The 13906-nt window shown below is 39.7% G+C and overlaps 2 protein-coding genes across 5 annotated transcripts in view; one reads left to right on the forward strand and one right to left on the reverse strand.

Moving 5' to 3' along the window:
- Nucleotides 1-136: 136 nt before the first annotated feature.
- LOC146669808 (formylglycine-generating enzyme-like) lies at nucleotides 137-7138 on the reverse strand. The gene is made up of 9 exons (XM_085406427.1): nucleotides 6707-7138; nucleotides 5921-6094; nucleotides 5739-5813; nucleotides 3480-3562; nucleotides 3200-3322; nucleotides 2778-2892; nucleotides 1415-1528; nucleotides 1263-1322; nucleotides 137-698 (listed from the first exon to the last, which is right to left on the reverse strand). Exons 1-9 carry the CDS (start codon nucleotides 6995-6997, stop codon nucleotides 597-599), a joined length of 1137 nt encoding a protein of 378 aa, XP_085262553.1. The 5' UTR covers nucleotides 6998-7138; the 3' UTR covers nucleotides 137-596.
- Nucleotides 7139-7296: 158 nt separating this feature from the next.
- LOC146669809 (inositol 1,4,5-trisphosphate-gated calcium channel ITPR1) overlaps nucleotides 7297-13906 on the forward strand; it is a 74993-nt gene continuing 68383 nt past the window's right edge. For all 4 annotated transcript variants that reach the window (XM_085406420.1, XM_085406421.1, XM_085406423.1 and 1 more), the window contains exons 1-3: nucleotides 7297-7659; nucleotides 8503-8615; nucleotides 11213-11283. In XM_085406420.1, coding sequence (XP_085262546.1) covers nucleotides 8524-8615; nucleotides 11213-11283 — 163 coding nt within the window. In that variant the 5' untranslated portion in view covers nucleotides 7297-7659; nucleotides 8503-8523. The remainder of the gene's footprint in view (nucleotides 7660-8502; nucleotides 8616-11212; nucleotides 11284-13906) is intronic.

Below are 13906 nucleotides of genomic sequence, written 5' to 3' on the forward strand. Positions count from 1 at the left end.
ACAGATAGACGTGAATGTGTGCTGCCCTCTGGTGGATGCTACATATTAAAACTAATCATGTTTAATATGGCTGTTTATCAAAGCTTTTACTTTCAGTACATAACTAATACAACATACAAAAAAGAGGAAATACTGCTTTATTACAACAACTTTATAATGGAAATATATGAAACAGTGATTTTGAGCAAAAAAAGTACAAGTTTCTATAATGATTTTACAGCAAAGTCATTTTCTGTACATTAAGATTTACTTTCAGCACAACCAGCTTTTAGCTGATAATGGCAACAATAAAAAAAACCCACACTAATCTGTTCCAGTGAAAGGTACAGTAACTTGAATTATTAATATTTTTCCCACCAGTGCTCAAAGGTGGCCAGAGAAAGCTTTTCCATTCATTTCTTATGAAAACATCTGAAAAACTATAAAAAGTGAGAATACTGTGAACATATATCATAGTAGAGAAGATTTACTGTCCATCATATTCAGATGTTTGGCAATGAGATCACAGATCACAGGTTGCATGTCCTTCCTGCATAGTCAACAACAGGTTTAGGCAGCAGCTTCAGTAAAAGTGTGTTTAAGACAAGCAGGTGAGATTATCGTTTCTCCTGAGAAACACAGCGGAAACCAAGATTAGAAGCTGAGCTGTCCGGTGTATTTTGGCTTCTTGCTGCACAGCGATACCTGTAACAGTAAGACTGAAAAAGGGGGGGAACGGGGGGGAAATGTACTGTAAATGAACTGAATAATGTCAGTAACAGACACTGCTTTGTGATATTTTACTGTTTGATAGTCAAGACTACTGATATTAATCTTGTAGAAAGCCTGCTTATGCACAGTCTCCAATCACTGACCTCTCGGGTCCCTCACATGTGTAACTATAATGTGAAACAAGAAGAAAACTGTGGCCAGTCAACATGTGACAAGGCTGTCACTAGCATCAAAAGCCCCATGAACCAGAAAGGAAAGAATGAATACATCTATCCCTTTGTTATCCCACAGGTGGAGAGTAACAGAGAGCAGAGAGCTACCCTACTTCCTCTTAGAAATGCTAATATCAGTTGTCTGGATTCAGTGTTTCCAACAATAACATGGTTTCTCCAACAGCCAGAACCGCTTTACTTTCACTGATCACTTTATTCCAAAAAATCCCACAAAATCCCAGTGAGTGAGGCCCTTGGTATATTAAACAAATAAATAATTAACCACGTTTTAAATTTCAGATTTAAAAAACTGGATGTTTAACATAATTTTTTTCATACCCTGTGGCACATGTATGACCCTCCCTTCTTCACTTTATCTTTGCCTGAGGGAGGCCCCGTCTGAAAGAGAGCAATGGTAGATAATAATTACAGAAAAAGAAAAAATCAACACCCACGACAATTACAAAAGCCTGAATGTAATCTGCCATTACTGGGTTGCGTTGCGGGTCCGTGGTGTGATGCACAGTCCACCAGTCTGCTGTCCATTCCCATGCATTCCCCACCATGTCGTACAGACCAAAAGCATTGGGAGGAAAGGACATCACCTGTAGGGTATAAGGGCACTACTGTCACTTTACTGCAATGTTTTTAAAAATACATTATTGTTAATATTATCATTTCTAATTTCTAAATTCTACACTAATTCTAAAAGTAGTCTAATCTATCTATCTAAAGGATATTTAAGCCCTGTGGCTTGAAGAACTATTGTGCATGAATATTTGTGTCTTTCAATGGTACACACAGTATATTATGGTAATTAGAACACGCTAATGCTACAGTATTATTTGGCCTGTTAGTGCTGCTGACAAACTGATATCCTTAATCACAGTGAGAAAATAAAATGAATAAATACATAAATAATAAAAACTATATCAACTTTTGTGAACATAAATTAGACATGAAATACCAATGATATGATACTATTATGAGGCGCTATAGGTTTTAAATGCATAAAACGGGTCATTTTAGCCCCTTGCCAAGTAGTTTCTAGAAAACATGATGACACTATAATATCTGATATAGATAAGAATCTTTAAACTTATTTTGGTTGCTTAACTCCTCCCAGTATAGAAGGAGTTTGTAGACAAAGGAACAAACACAGAGATTTTCTTTTATAGTAAGATACTGTTCATTGTTGTTAAAATAACTTGCAAAAAAGATGACTGCAGAAAATTGTTTATTTACACATGCACAGATTTTTAAGTTACGTAAACAAAAAAAGTGTCAAGTTAGTGAAGCTGAGGGTTGACTTTACAGGTTTGATGGGTTCAGTGACATTCTTGGAAAAAAGACTGGGCATTTACATGGCAGATGGAAACTGAAAAGCTTTGTTATCTTAATGCAGAAAGCAGAATGTTGAAACACAAATCAAACCTCTAAACCCGCTGGACAACTAAAGGGATTTCTTAACTGAGCTCAAGTTCCCCTATTACTTCAACATCAGTGACTGCCTTTTACCCTAACAAGGTGACATAATGCAGATTAGAATATCATTTTACATCAACACCGTATACTCTTAAAGATTTCACACAGAAATCGGATATTCAGGATTCATACTAGAATTGGAACTATGAAGTTGCCTCTGTGAAGAAAGACTGGATTTATGTTGTCTTTTTGTAATCTATGTAATCTCTCAAGGCTGCAAGCTTCTTTTGTGACTTCATCGAGCTTTGGAATGCGTAATTATGTCTAGTATTTTCCTGGGCCAAACTTTTTCTGACTAAACCTGAAATATGAGATCCCTCAACACACCCATAATTATGGCATTTCTTCATTCTTGCTTGTGTCTCTTACCGGTGAAGTTTTGATATACCCATCTTCTCCAGAGTTGTGTGTGGGGAAGTCTCCCTGCCAGAGGTTAGCAAAGTGTTGTCCTTTAGGGTTCAACTTGTTTCCCCATGGATAAAGTCTAAATGTAGGCGTGGTATACCAGGAAAGTAATCTGAGACATATTTCATGTAGGAAATGCACATTTTCAAACATCTTTCACAGAAAAGTTCCTTTTGCATTTGTGCTTATGAATCTTCTGCTCACTTTGGTCATACGTTGTTATTATTCCCATTTTTGAATGCACATTTCAGACTAGAGGTTTGTTAGTATTTCCCCCTCTTATAAACTGTGTGTTAAGCAACTGTAACAAAGCAGTTTCCCTACATGGATCAATAATGTGTTTTCTGATTATGATGCATCATCATCATCATCAGTTAACATCTTACCTGTCTATCAGGCCACCCCTGCAGGCATACTCCCACTCTGCTTCTGTAGGGAGTCTCTTGTTAGCCCAGGAGCAGTAGGCAACAGCATCTATCCACGAGACATGCAAAACAGGATGATGGAGCCTAAAAAACACAGATTTAAAGTAATTTACCGAGCTCTTATCATCTTTTCATAAATAAAAGAAGAGTGAAGGTTTGATGCTTGATAGGTGTTTTATATAAATGTGGAGCGTATTATTGAAAACATTATGAAGTTTTTAGTAAAAGAGAGTTTTTCTACCTGTCTGTGATGTTGGAGTCTGGGCCCTCAGGGTGCCTCCAGGAGGCTCCTTTGACTGGAAGCCACCAAGGGGCAGCGGCCACCTAACAACAAATGGTAGTAACAGTTGTTACGGACCGCATTATGCTTTTCACACTTTCTTTTCTGTTTTTCTCTTGCAAAGCCCACTGATGTGCAACTCCTCAAACAACAGGCCATTTTCAACACTCTTAAACAGTTGTAGTATAAATCATCACGTCCAGCTAAAGACAAAAACGTGCTCTCTGAAGGTGCTGGGTTAAAACTAAAATGTAATTATTTAAATGAATAAAACATACTGTGCTGCATTTATAAAATGCAATCCCTGTCAAAGGCTGCCTTATTTATTTTAATATTATTTGACTGGAGCAGCTTACAGTTCCCAAGAACAACATTTGTCATGATGCTAATATTGATGCTGTGCTGCTAATTTTTAATATATCTAAAATGTTGAATGTAAATATGTGAGATATATTATATTAAAGTGGTCATTTATACATTTATGACTTTATTTTAGGTTCAGATAGCTATAGAGAAACATGCATGTGCACAATAATTGTTGTAAAGACCCACCTTTTAGCACATCCCAGCCCACCCACTCACTCACTTCACCAGATGCACCTTGTTTAGTTCTCTCACCTTTGATTGGGTGTGGTGCTTGTCCTTAATTGCACTCACCTGTCACACATTATATAAGGACTGCATTCACTTTTGGCTCACTCTTTTATAATAAAATATGTGTAACTTTAATAACAGCATCACACTTTTAGAATAAAGAACTTTGTTGCCAAAATCCAACAAATGTATAACTTTCAAACTGGGACTCTTTGGGAAATAATTAGCAGTAATTAGTGAAGTTATTGTGCCATATGGGTAAATGTGTGGAAGCCTCTAGGTTTGAGGGTCATACAGAAGACTTCTATAGGTAAACCTGTCAAGCTGTAGGTATGTAATGAACACACAGTGAAAACTAGAAACATCAGGAAGCATCAAACAACAATCTCTTGGAAATGTTCTGTCCAAAACCACAAAAACTATCTTTAGCACGCTCCAAAGTTCATCGACTCATGTTGCTGCTGAAGTGTGGTAAAAGTCTTCAGTCCTGTGTGCATAAAAATAAAAATAAAAATACTGGAAGCTGCCAGTGCTACCCCTCCGCCTCCTAGTAAATACACCTAAAACATCAACTTAAAATTTCTACATTACTTCTTTATCAAGTTACTGCATTTACAGACTTGTGTATTCACGCCACCTGCCTGCCCACCTAGCGGGGTGACGACAGTACCCCCATCAACCTTTTACAGCTGACAGGTAAAAACTGTTTAAGGTGACTTTCTGTGAAGGAGGTGCTTTGAGGCTTCTTCCTATTTGGCATGATATTTTTATTTTTTATTTTTGCAAAGCACACGACTGTAGGTGAAACTGTCACATGCCGAAGAACTGGATTATCAAGCCTCTGGGCATTTGATAAACAAATTAGCCACATTTTGTCATGCAGCAAGCTAACATTAGGGTTTTCCATCTGTTGTGGGGACCCTGACATCAAAAATAAAGCCGATCCACTGTGTCCTCAGATTCAGAGCATGCATAAAGACTCCTGTGTTTCCTCTTTTGCTGCCAAAAACAGAAAATTTGGCGTGCTTTTCTTGTGACTGGGACATTTTAGAGTGTGAGAAGTGGCTCAAAAAAGGGTGGACTGCTCATACCTTTGTTTGAGGGCATATAAAATAGCCACAAGGTGGGCATGATGAAAATGTGATATAGAGAACTCAAAGGAGAAAAGCATGGGGTTCAAATGAAACCTTTGACCTAGCTCAGCATCAGTGTTGTTTGTGGGAGAGAAAAACTCCCTTTGGGAACTTTAGCTACATGTACTTATATGAACAAAAAAGCTTTTTTACACATAAACATTTACAGACATCTAAACACAGCATGAAAGCCTGTGAGGTTACATTTATTACAACACTTTATATTTACTGTTGTCTACTAAACATAGTGTGTGAACTTGGACCTCTAGTCCTGCAAGCTACCAATATCTATGTGTAAGCAATAAATAGTTTGTTAGATCGTTGCATAAGTGCAAACTAATGTAGAGCACATCTTTGACTGTGTGCTCGTTTTGTGCAGTGAAATCGAAAGCATGACATGTAGCCTGCACATGTCTTCCTTCAAAGCTACAACTGATGTAGCAGGTAAAAAGTGAGCTGCACAGGTAAGTCGCCTGCTCAGTGGTACACTTACTGCTTGAGTGACTTGGCTTTTCACTGGCTCACTCAAAAGTCCCTCAAAAACAAATGAGTCTCCAAATTTCTCTGCCTAAAAATCAGAAAAGACACAGATTTTATGGGCAAAAAACAACACCAGGATAATGAAAACCACTCACAGAAAAATATTGTTTTATTTTTTAAATATTTTTTTAAAACCTCAGTCACATATCCTGTCGCAAGGACGAAGCTCTGAAACTGTTGGTTAGTGACTTCATGGATGTCTATGTTGAAGGAGTCCACATACACCACTCTCTGGGGGCCCTCACCGTCTGGGGGGATGCCTGGGTTGTCTGTTCCCATCAGGAACTCCCCTCCAGAAATCTGCACCATCTGCACGGAACAAGTACAATTTTTATTTACATATGCAAACAAACTGTGCTAGAAACTGGAATGTAGATTCAGGATTAATAACTCTTATGAGCTACAAGATCATAACAACCAATAAAGAACACAATAAAACAATGAAGATCTATAATATATCTAGTAAAAATCTAAGTTATTAGCCACCTATAAATAATAGAAATACTAGTAGAAATAAAAAAAAATATGACACCAGAGTGCCACAAATGTGCAATATTAAGAGGGTAACTTACAGGAAACAAAGGCTAGGCTGTCAAACTTCCTGCTTCTGCATTCAAGTCATATTTACAGCACATGGTGTTATGGTTTATTTAAACACACAACTAAAATTAGCACATATGTGGACACAATTTTGCAACCCTTGGTTTTGGTGTTAATCGACAGATCTGTGTTGCAGCTGATTGGCTACAAGGCCTTGCTTATGCATGGGAACCTCAGGAGGCCTAATAGTTCCAAGAACGATCAGATTCGACTTTGGTAACAACTTTATGACATTTTGCACGCATAACCTTATCTCCACACTCTCACAAAATAGCGGTGTTTTTTTTTTTTTTTTTTTCTGTAACAGGAGTCGCAACATACCGGACTTTGTGTTTCCCGCTCATTGTCCTGCACCTGATTCGTCCTGTCATTTGCGTCTTTGGAGTATTTGAGATCAGGATCTGTGGAAGCTGCTTTACCCTCATCCTCGTCCAAGGGATCCACAGTTGGAGCGTCTCTAGTCAGCTTATCACAACCGCAGCCCGCCGCTCTTTCCGGGCCTGGAGGTTCTGCGCTACATGAACTCTGAAGACACAACACTTTGCTCACACATCCAAATATGAACAATAAGGTGAAATAACGCAACATTTTGATGGTTTGTTTCCAAGGCATAGCTCAGGGTCCATGCATGATGTTGACACTGTTGCTTCCGTAAAGTCACGTGGTCAGTCAGCTGGCTACAGTGTAACAAAACGTAACCCTTTCCTTCCCGAAGTGAATGTTTGCTGTGGACTAAACTCTGTTAATCCACAAAAACACTGCAAATTCTGATCACGGCTCGCAAATACAGCTACATCCGGGGGTGTATGATGATATTAATATAATCGCTTATCTGAAATACACTTCAATGACTTATTCGCCCAAAATCACACAGATTTTTGACCTTTCTGTTTTGTTTTGTTTTTTTTACAGAAAAATAGACTTCTTCGTATAAATCTGGGCAGCGCAGTAGCAGGAGTGATAACCCAGCTCAGATTTTCTTAGCGGTAGGATGGGGCGACGTGGACATCATTTCCCAGCTATCAACACTACGGCCGCTTGAGAAGAAGAAGTGGAAGTGAGCCAGGCAGTTCAACCAGCCAGTGCCTGCCTGCCTCAGTGAGCACAAGCTGCGGGAGCACTGAGAGGCGCGGAAAGGTGTCCGAGCTGTCAAAAAACTGGATTATTACAGTCGCTGACGCCTGGATGTCATCCCCCGGCCCGGAGGAGAGGAGAACCGCAGTCATGTTGTCTTAGCTGGCCCAGAGAAAGCTAAATACCCGAGCACAGCCGAGGTAAAGTTGAGAGCTTAACTTGAGCAGTTTGCCATCATCCTCCTTTCATATGTCTATCTTCTCGCGGCGGAAAGGGGGGAAAAGGATTTAGTTCTCCTTAAATGGTTAAAAAAACCTCAGAGCTCAAAAGTGGCGCTTTTTAGTGAATAATATTTTTGTTGAAGAGAAGCCCAACAAGATTGTATCACGGTCGGGTGGCTCTTACACCGACAATGATTTCGGGCTGCTGTGAAGCAATGTGATAGTGAGCCGCGATTACAATGCTAACGCTGGATGTGCTTTCTCAAGTTTCGCTGGCGCTTCGGTGCTTAGATGAATAAGATCCGAACTTTTGCTGTGTGATCGTTGATCGTTTGGTCGGGCTTGCAACAGACGGCGGTCGGAAAGCTACCAGAATAACTTGTTATGGGGCTTTATCGACCTCAGTGAGAGGCAGTGCTTAAAAAAAGAAAAAAGAAAAACACACAGGCAGATAACCTGAGTGGAGGGGACCTGCATTGCTCTCTATCAGCTTTCAGTGGCCATGACCTGTTGCAGGTGCATAAACCTCGCTGGCAGCTGCAGCTCCTAAACATGTAAGGCGCAGCACAACACCAGCGGGGCTACAGTAACATCTAATAGACATTTTCTCTTCCTCTCTATGCAAATCCTTGCAGCCTGACAGTTGTGTTTGTGTAGTCTCCACCTGCAAGGGAACCCGCTCTCTGAAAACTGCTTCTAACTTGGAACTATTAATTTGCATATGGATACTGAATAAATGCATGATGGTATGTGTCCATGACAGGCATGTTATATTAAATGATCTAATAATATCCATATTTTCTCCCAATTTCTCCTATACAGGTGCTCCCTTGTGTGCCAAACATGTCGGACAAAATGTCCAGTTTCCTACACATTGGGGACATCTGCTCCCTGTATGCAGAGGGATCAACCAATGGTTTCATCAGCACCCTAGGGTATGTCCCTGTGCCTGTGTGGAGGGCCCACTTCACACTTTTCTTAAAAAATGCTGCTCAGTCATGATACTGAGCCAGCAGTTTTTGGAAGCGAGGAAATCACACTTGTAGTAGCAACTGTTAACCATTTTGATGACAAAGTCGAGAACAAGCACATTTCTTCCCTTTAGTCCGATGCCTGTGTATGCACGTGTTTGCTTACACGCAGCGACAGGGTCATCATTTGGTCTCGGAATGGGATTAAGTAGTGAATGTAATTTGTTGCAACAAATGCAAAAAACATGCAGATTATGCTAAAGTTTGGGGCAGGCCTGGGTTGGAAGGGTGGAGTTAGAAGACAATAAATGGTCTGGTGGTACTGTTGGCAAGCCACTCATTTGCCCACACAGTCACAGCATCATTTTCCTCCATCAATTCTCCTTACTTGTAAAATGCATATTTTTGATATGGTCTGTCTGTTGGGATTACTTACACTGGCTTACTGCTTGAAATACTGGCCTTAGGATATGACAGAAATATCACAAGCGCAGTAAGATTCAGTTGTGCTGCTTTTAACCTCTCCCCTTTGTTCTGAATCTAAACAAAGCAACAAGAGAAAGTTTGCATTAATGTTTTTGCTGGTATGAACCATCAGGAAATCACAAGACGGTAAACCATGGCATTAGCATTAGTAATGGTATCAGGGCTATCTGCTCAGTGTCCTGGACCTCCCCTCCTGGCTCATGAAAAATGGAATGACCTACAGCGAAGACTGAGTCACTATAGAGACATTGTGGCCTTTCTGGAGTTCATGTGCTTCCCACATAGACACACACACGCACGCACATGCTAGCACATGTATTTAGAAAATTGTCCTGACGGTTTTGGCCAGAAGCCATCCTCTCCACGCATAAACACCAACTCAGCGGCAGATCAACTGCCCTTAAAGTAAGACACCATACTGAGAAAATTCTGTACACATTAACTCTTTTTCTTCACTCAAATAGCAGTCCAAGTCAACAGCTGCAGAGGGGAGGGGACTATATGAGCAAATGAAAGGCTACATTTTTCTTTTTCTTCTTTTTTTGGGGGGGAAAATGCTGCTGTGTGCATTGAGTATTTAGCAGGACCCATCCTGTTTGTGCAGAGGTGTAACTATTAAACTTGTGTTAATAACTGACCTCTGTGAAAGCGAAGTTGCGTGAAGCATGCTCATGTGACGACCCCCCCCCCCCCCCCCCCCCCAAGTACAGTAAGGAGTTTTGATGCCAGATTAACTTCAGCAGAGCTTAGCGTTGATTCAGTAAGACTCCACTGAAGGGCTGCAACACCGTGTTTCCAAAAGATACTCCCTCATTTGGTGTTTTGACAATACTGGTGTTGAAAACTGACTAACATGTTGATCCAAAGGCTAATTCTCGTAGTAAATTAGGTTTAGATCTGGTAACTGCAAAGGTCAGCGCATGTGATTCATGTTATTTTCAGCAACAACTTTGTGTTGATTTGCAGTTAGTATTCCTTCTAAGGGGTCAGGGAGATTAGAGCTTCCACAGTATAGTGGAGCAGTTGAATGCCTTCACTTTTGAGGTGAAAAAGTGCGAGTTTTTCCTTTAATTTGGCACTCTGCTGTTATTTGTCTTAACACGCATGGGTATGTTCGCCCTTTGTAGTCGGTCTTGTTCCTCGAGATGTGCAGGCTGATGGAACAGTGAGGTCTGTTTGGGCAACTTCAGAAGGCTGAAAGTGGATGTGGGATTTGGCCTGTGTCCAGACAAGTGTTATTCTAAGCCAGTGAAAGCTAAATTTGTCACCAGAAATTCCTGTCTGGCCACCGGTCATTTAATCCAGAATATTTCCTTATTTTGTGGAAGGGGAGGCTAAAACATGCTGCAACAATGTAACGATCCCAGATAATTCATGAAACAAAGGTAGAGTTTTTGCACACGCTTTTGTTGGAGATACTTTTTTGCCTGAGTCTCTGTTTAGCACATACACAGTAAGCTTAAACACAAACCCACAGGAATGATGAATTACAGTGACTCTGATATCCAAGAACAATGGCAATCTTAGTACATCTGCAGAAATGTTGACCAGTTATGCTGAGTTGTAGTTCTGAAAATGTGGTGTTGATCACTTTGACTGTCTCAGTATTATCAACCCTCTGTTCCTCCTGGCCTTTTAAATGTTCCGATCATTGCTGTGCTATAAAATTATTAATCAAACACACTCAACTGATGCAGTGTTTTTGAAATTAGCTTGCAACAGGTACTTTTTCTTTTTAAATTAAGCAGTGTTTAAATATTTTTTGTACCAATTGATTCATTGTGAGCTCTAAAAATATCATAAACATCAAAATGGCCTAATTGCAGATAATTCAATTTTTGTTAAAATGCTCCAAACTTCATAAGCATTCAGCTCACTGTAATAGAAGAATAAGAAAATGATTACATACTTATTCGAGTCTTGTTTAAAAAAACAACTTTAAAGGTGAACTTAACTATTCCTCATTGCTGCTGTGGTTGTTATGCTCGGGGCTTTGCCAGCTTTGTCATGGTAACTTTGGATATGATCTTATTATATGTATAGCGCTTACATGTGTCATGTGTCCGTATTTACAGCCTGGTGGATGACCGCTGCGTCATCCAGCCTGATGCTGGGGACCTCAACAACCCGCCGAAGAAGTTCAGAGGTAAGAGGAGCAAATTAATCTCCCCTCTTCCTCGTGACACTCCTCCTCATAGCACTAACTCCTATCTGTTTATACTGTGAAGCGTGTAAGACCTGCTGCTGAATGTGTTATGCTGTGTTTCTTTGGTGACAGCCACAATATCTCAGCCTCCTGGACTTCAAACAGGCGTGTGTGTGTGTGTGTGTGTGTGTGTATTTATTAGCTGTGTGCCCTAGCTCGCACAGGTCTGTGGAGGTAGAGGCAGATGGAGAGTCATCTCTTCTGCTGATTTGTTGAAAAAAAAAAAAAAAGCACCCACTTGAGAATCTGTTTTCTAAATAAAAATCCTTCAGCTGTGTCTTTGGGTGAATTTGCTATTATTAGTTCTCATACAGGAAGTAGAACTCGTGACCTGCAGTTCTCAGGCTAGAGGTTTATGTCCCTTGGGGAGAGCTGGCTAAACATTGTACACAGAATATGATTGAAGGCCTGAGCAGTCACAGGCACTGGTACACATTTATAAGAAACGTGCACTTTAGCTTGCTGCTGCTGGATGACACTTAAAGAAAATGTAATATAGCTAGACCGTTGGTAGAGCTTCAACCGCATATTCAGATTTTCATTTTAATTTAAGTTTTTTGAAAGAGAGAAATGTAGTCTTCCTTGGTTCTTTGTTTTCATTGGCAATTCAAAGTAATTGTATCGGCCATTTCTATAAAAGCCTACAAAAGAGAGTAATTACAGCCTTTCAGAATTGTACGTTTTGAGCATATAAGACATATGAGTACTTATCCATTTGAATTATTTTATTTGTCTTTTAGTTCTTTACTTTCCCATTAGTATATAATACAGATGCATTTGCAGGTGTGAGAATAGGGCTAAACACTGTCTTGGGGATCATAAAACATCTAAATAACACATTCATTAAACTGAATAGCCGTGTAATTATAGTCAGATCTACCTGTTCTTTAGCAATGGAGCAGTGATACGATAAGTCTATTAACTTACAAAGTGGCAACGTTTGACATGTTTTCTTCCTGGGCGTGATTTCAACTATTGTGTTGCTTTTAGTCTTAATGACTGTACTCTGTCAGTCATTAATGACTGCATTAATGACTGCCTCTGTCAGTACGCCCCAGGGTGGCTGTGGCTACAATGTAGCTTGCCATCACCAGTGTGTGAATGTGTGTGTGAATGGGTGGATGACTGGATATGTAAAGCGCTTTGGGGTCCTTAGGGACTAGTAAAGCGCTATATAAATACAGGCCATTTACCATTTACCATTTACTGTGCAAAATTCTTGAGTCAGCCCTCCTTTCATTATGTTTTGTTTCCAAGAAGCCAGGCTTGCAATTTCTTAAAATTCTTGAGCAATAGTTCTCCAGGCTTTCCGAACGTCTTTCAATGTTTTTCTTTGGAAATTGGCAGTTTATTTCACTTCAGCTCCATTCAGTAATCTGGCAGATACTGAGCATAGTTTTCTTCTGCACAGTGTTAATCAATATTGGCCTTCAACTTCCAAGATTGTTACTTTTTCACGTTTTAGTTTGTGTTTTACATGGTTTAACTTATTATTTATTTTTGTATATGAACTGTTTATATATGATGTGTGTGAGTGTTTATGTATGTATTACTGATAGGAGTTCTTGTTTGTTTAAATGTCTTTCATTATATAAGTGACCTTCTCAACCTTTTCGCTTTCGGTTTTTTTACACCACTTAACACTAACCAAGGATAAAAAGACACCGAGCACAAGGGATGAAGTATTGCTGTGTCTACACATAACAGACAATTTAGCAAATAACCAATTTGAAATTGTGTCTTCAGGCATTTTTTATTTTTTTTTTAGCAGCCTTTCGCAAAAATACATTATTTGTTCACTTTTTGTCAGTATGACACACATAAAATTGTATATCTGTTCCAACAAGGTGATGTCTTGCCTTGTTGTACAGCATGTCCTTAAAAATATTTATGAAACTGGACAAAAGAAGAAGTGGCAGGCCTAATGATGTGTAGGAGGTCAGGAGAGACATACGACATTGATCATCTACGGTCGTGTGTAAAACATCATGGAGGCTCTGTCGTGGTTTGGATCTTGTCAAAACTGATGGAATTATGAATACAGAAAGGAGAGGTCAGATTTTGTTCCACCATACAAGCACCACGTAGAAAGACTCTGCAGAAGCTTTATTTTATTTAGGACTGCAATGATCCCAAGCACTGGCTGTTTATACTACTAACAGCTGAGTGTGGAATATTAAGTAGCGAGAAATTATAATGACTGGACTTATTGCACAGGTGGCATCTTATCATGGTACTACTCTGGAAATTACTGAGCCTGACCCACTCTTTCACGTTTGTTTGAAAAAGCAGTCTGCATGCATAGGTGCTTGATTTTATAAACCTGTGGCCATGGAAGTGATTGAAACACATAAGTCAATGATTGAATGAGTTAGTGAATACTTTTGGCAATATATAGACCTTTTGTGTCTAACTGGAGTTAGTAACTCATTCACTGTGTCAGCTTGATCAGAAGAGGCCTTAATGCCAGTGAGAGAGGATTCTGGGTGTCTGCTAGAGGGGAAAAAGGTGTTATTAATGGATGTGGACAAAGCCACCTGGAGAAGGTTCCAGTAAAACCATA

Source organism: Rhamphochromis longiceps, linkage group LG5 (assembly GCF_057381845.1).
Source record: "Rhamphochromis longiceps isolate RC_006_pf linkage group LG5, R_longiceps_female_GT1.1, whole genome shotgun sequence".
Taxonomy (NCBI): Eukaryota; Metazoa; Chordata; class Actinopteri; order Cichliformes; family Cichlidae; genus Rhamphochromis; species Rhamphochromis longiceps.

Excerpts from the sequence above, each read along its gene's own strand:
- LOC146669808 (XM_085406427.1), bottom strand. The coding sequence starts at position 6,997 with ATGCCTTGGAAACAAACCATCAAAATGTTGCGTTATTTCACCTTATTG. Across the intron at positions 2,893-3,199 it reads AGGGGTGGCCTGATAGACAG|ACTTTATCCATGGGGAAACA; the intron begins GTAAGATGTTAA and ends GCCTACATTTAG. Across the intron at positions 1,323-1,414 it reads CGGACCCGCAACGCAACCCA|ACGGGGCCTCCCTCAGGCAA; the intron begins GTAATGGCAGAT and ends GCTCTCTTTCAG.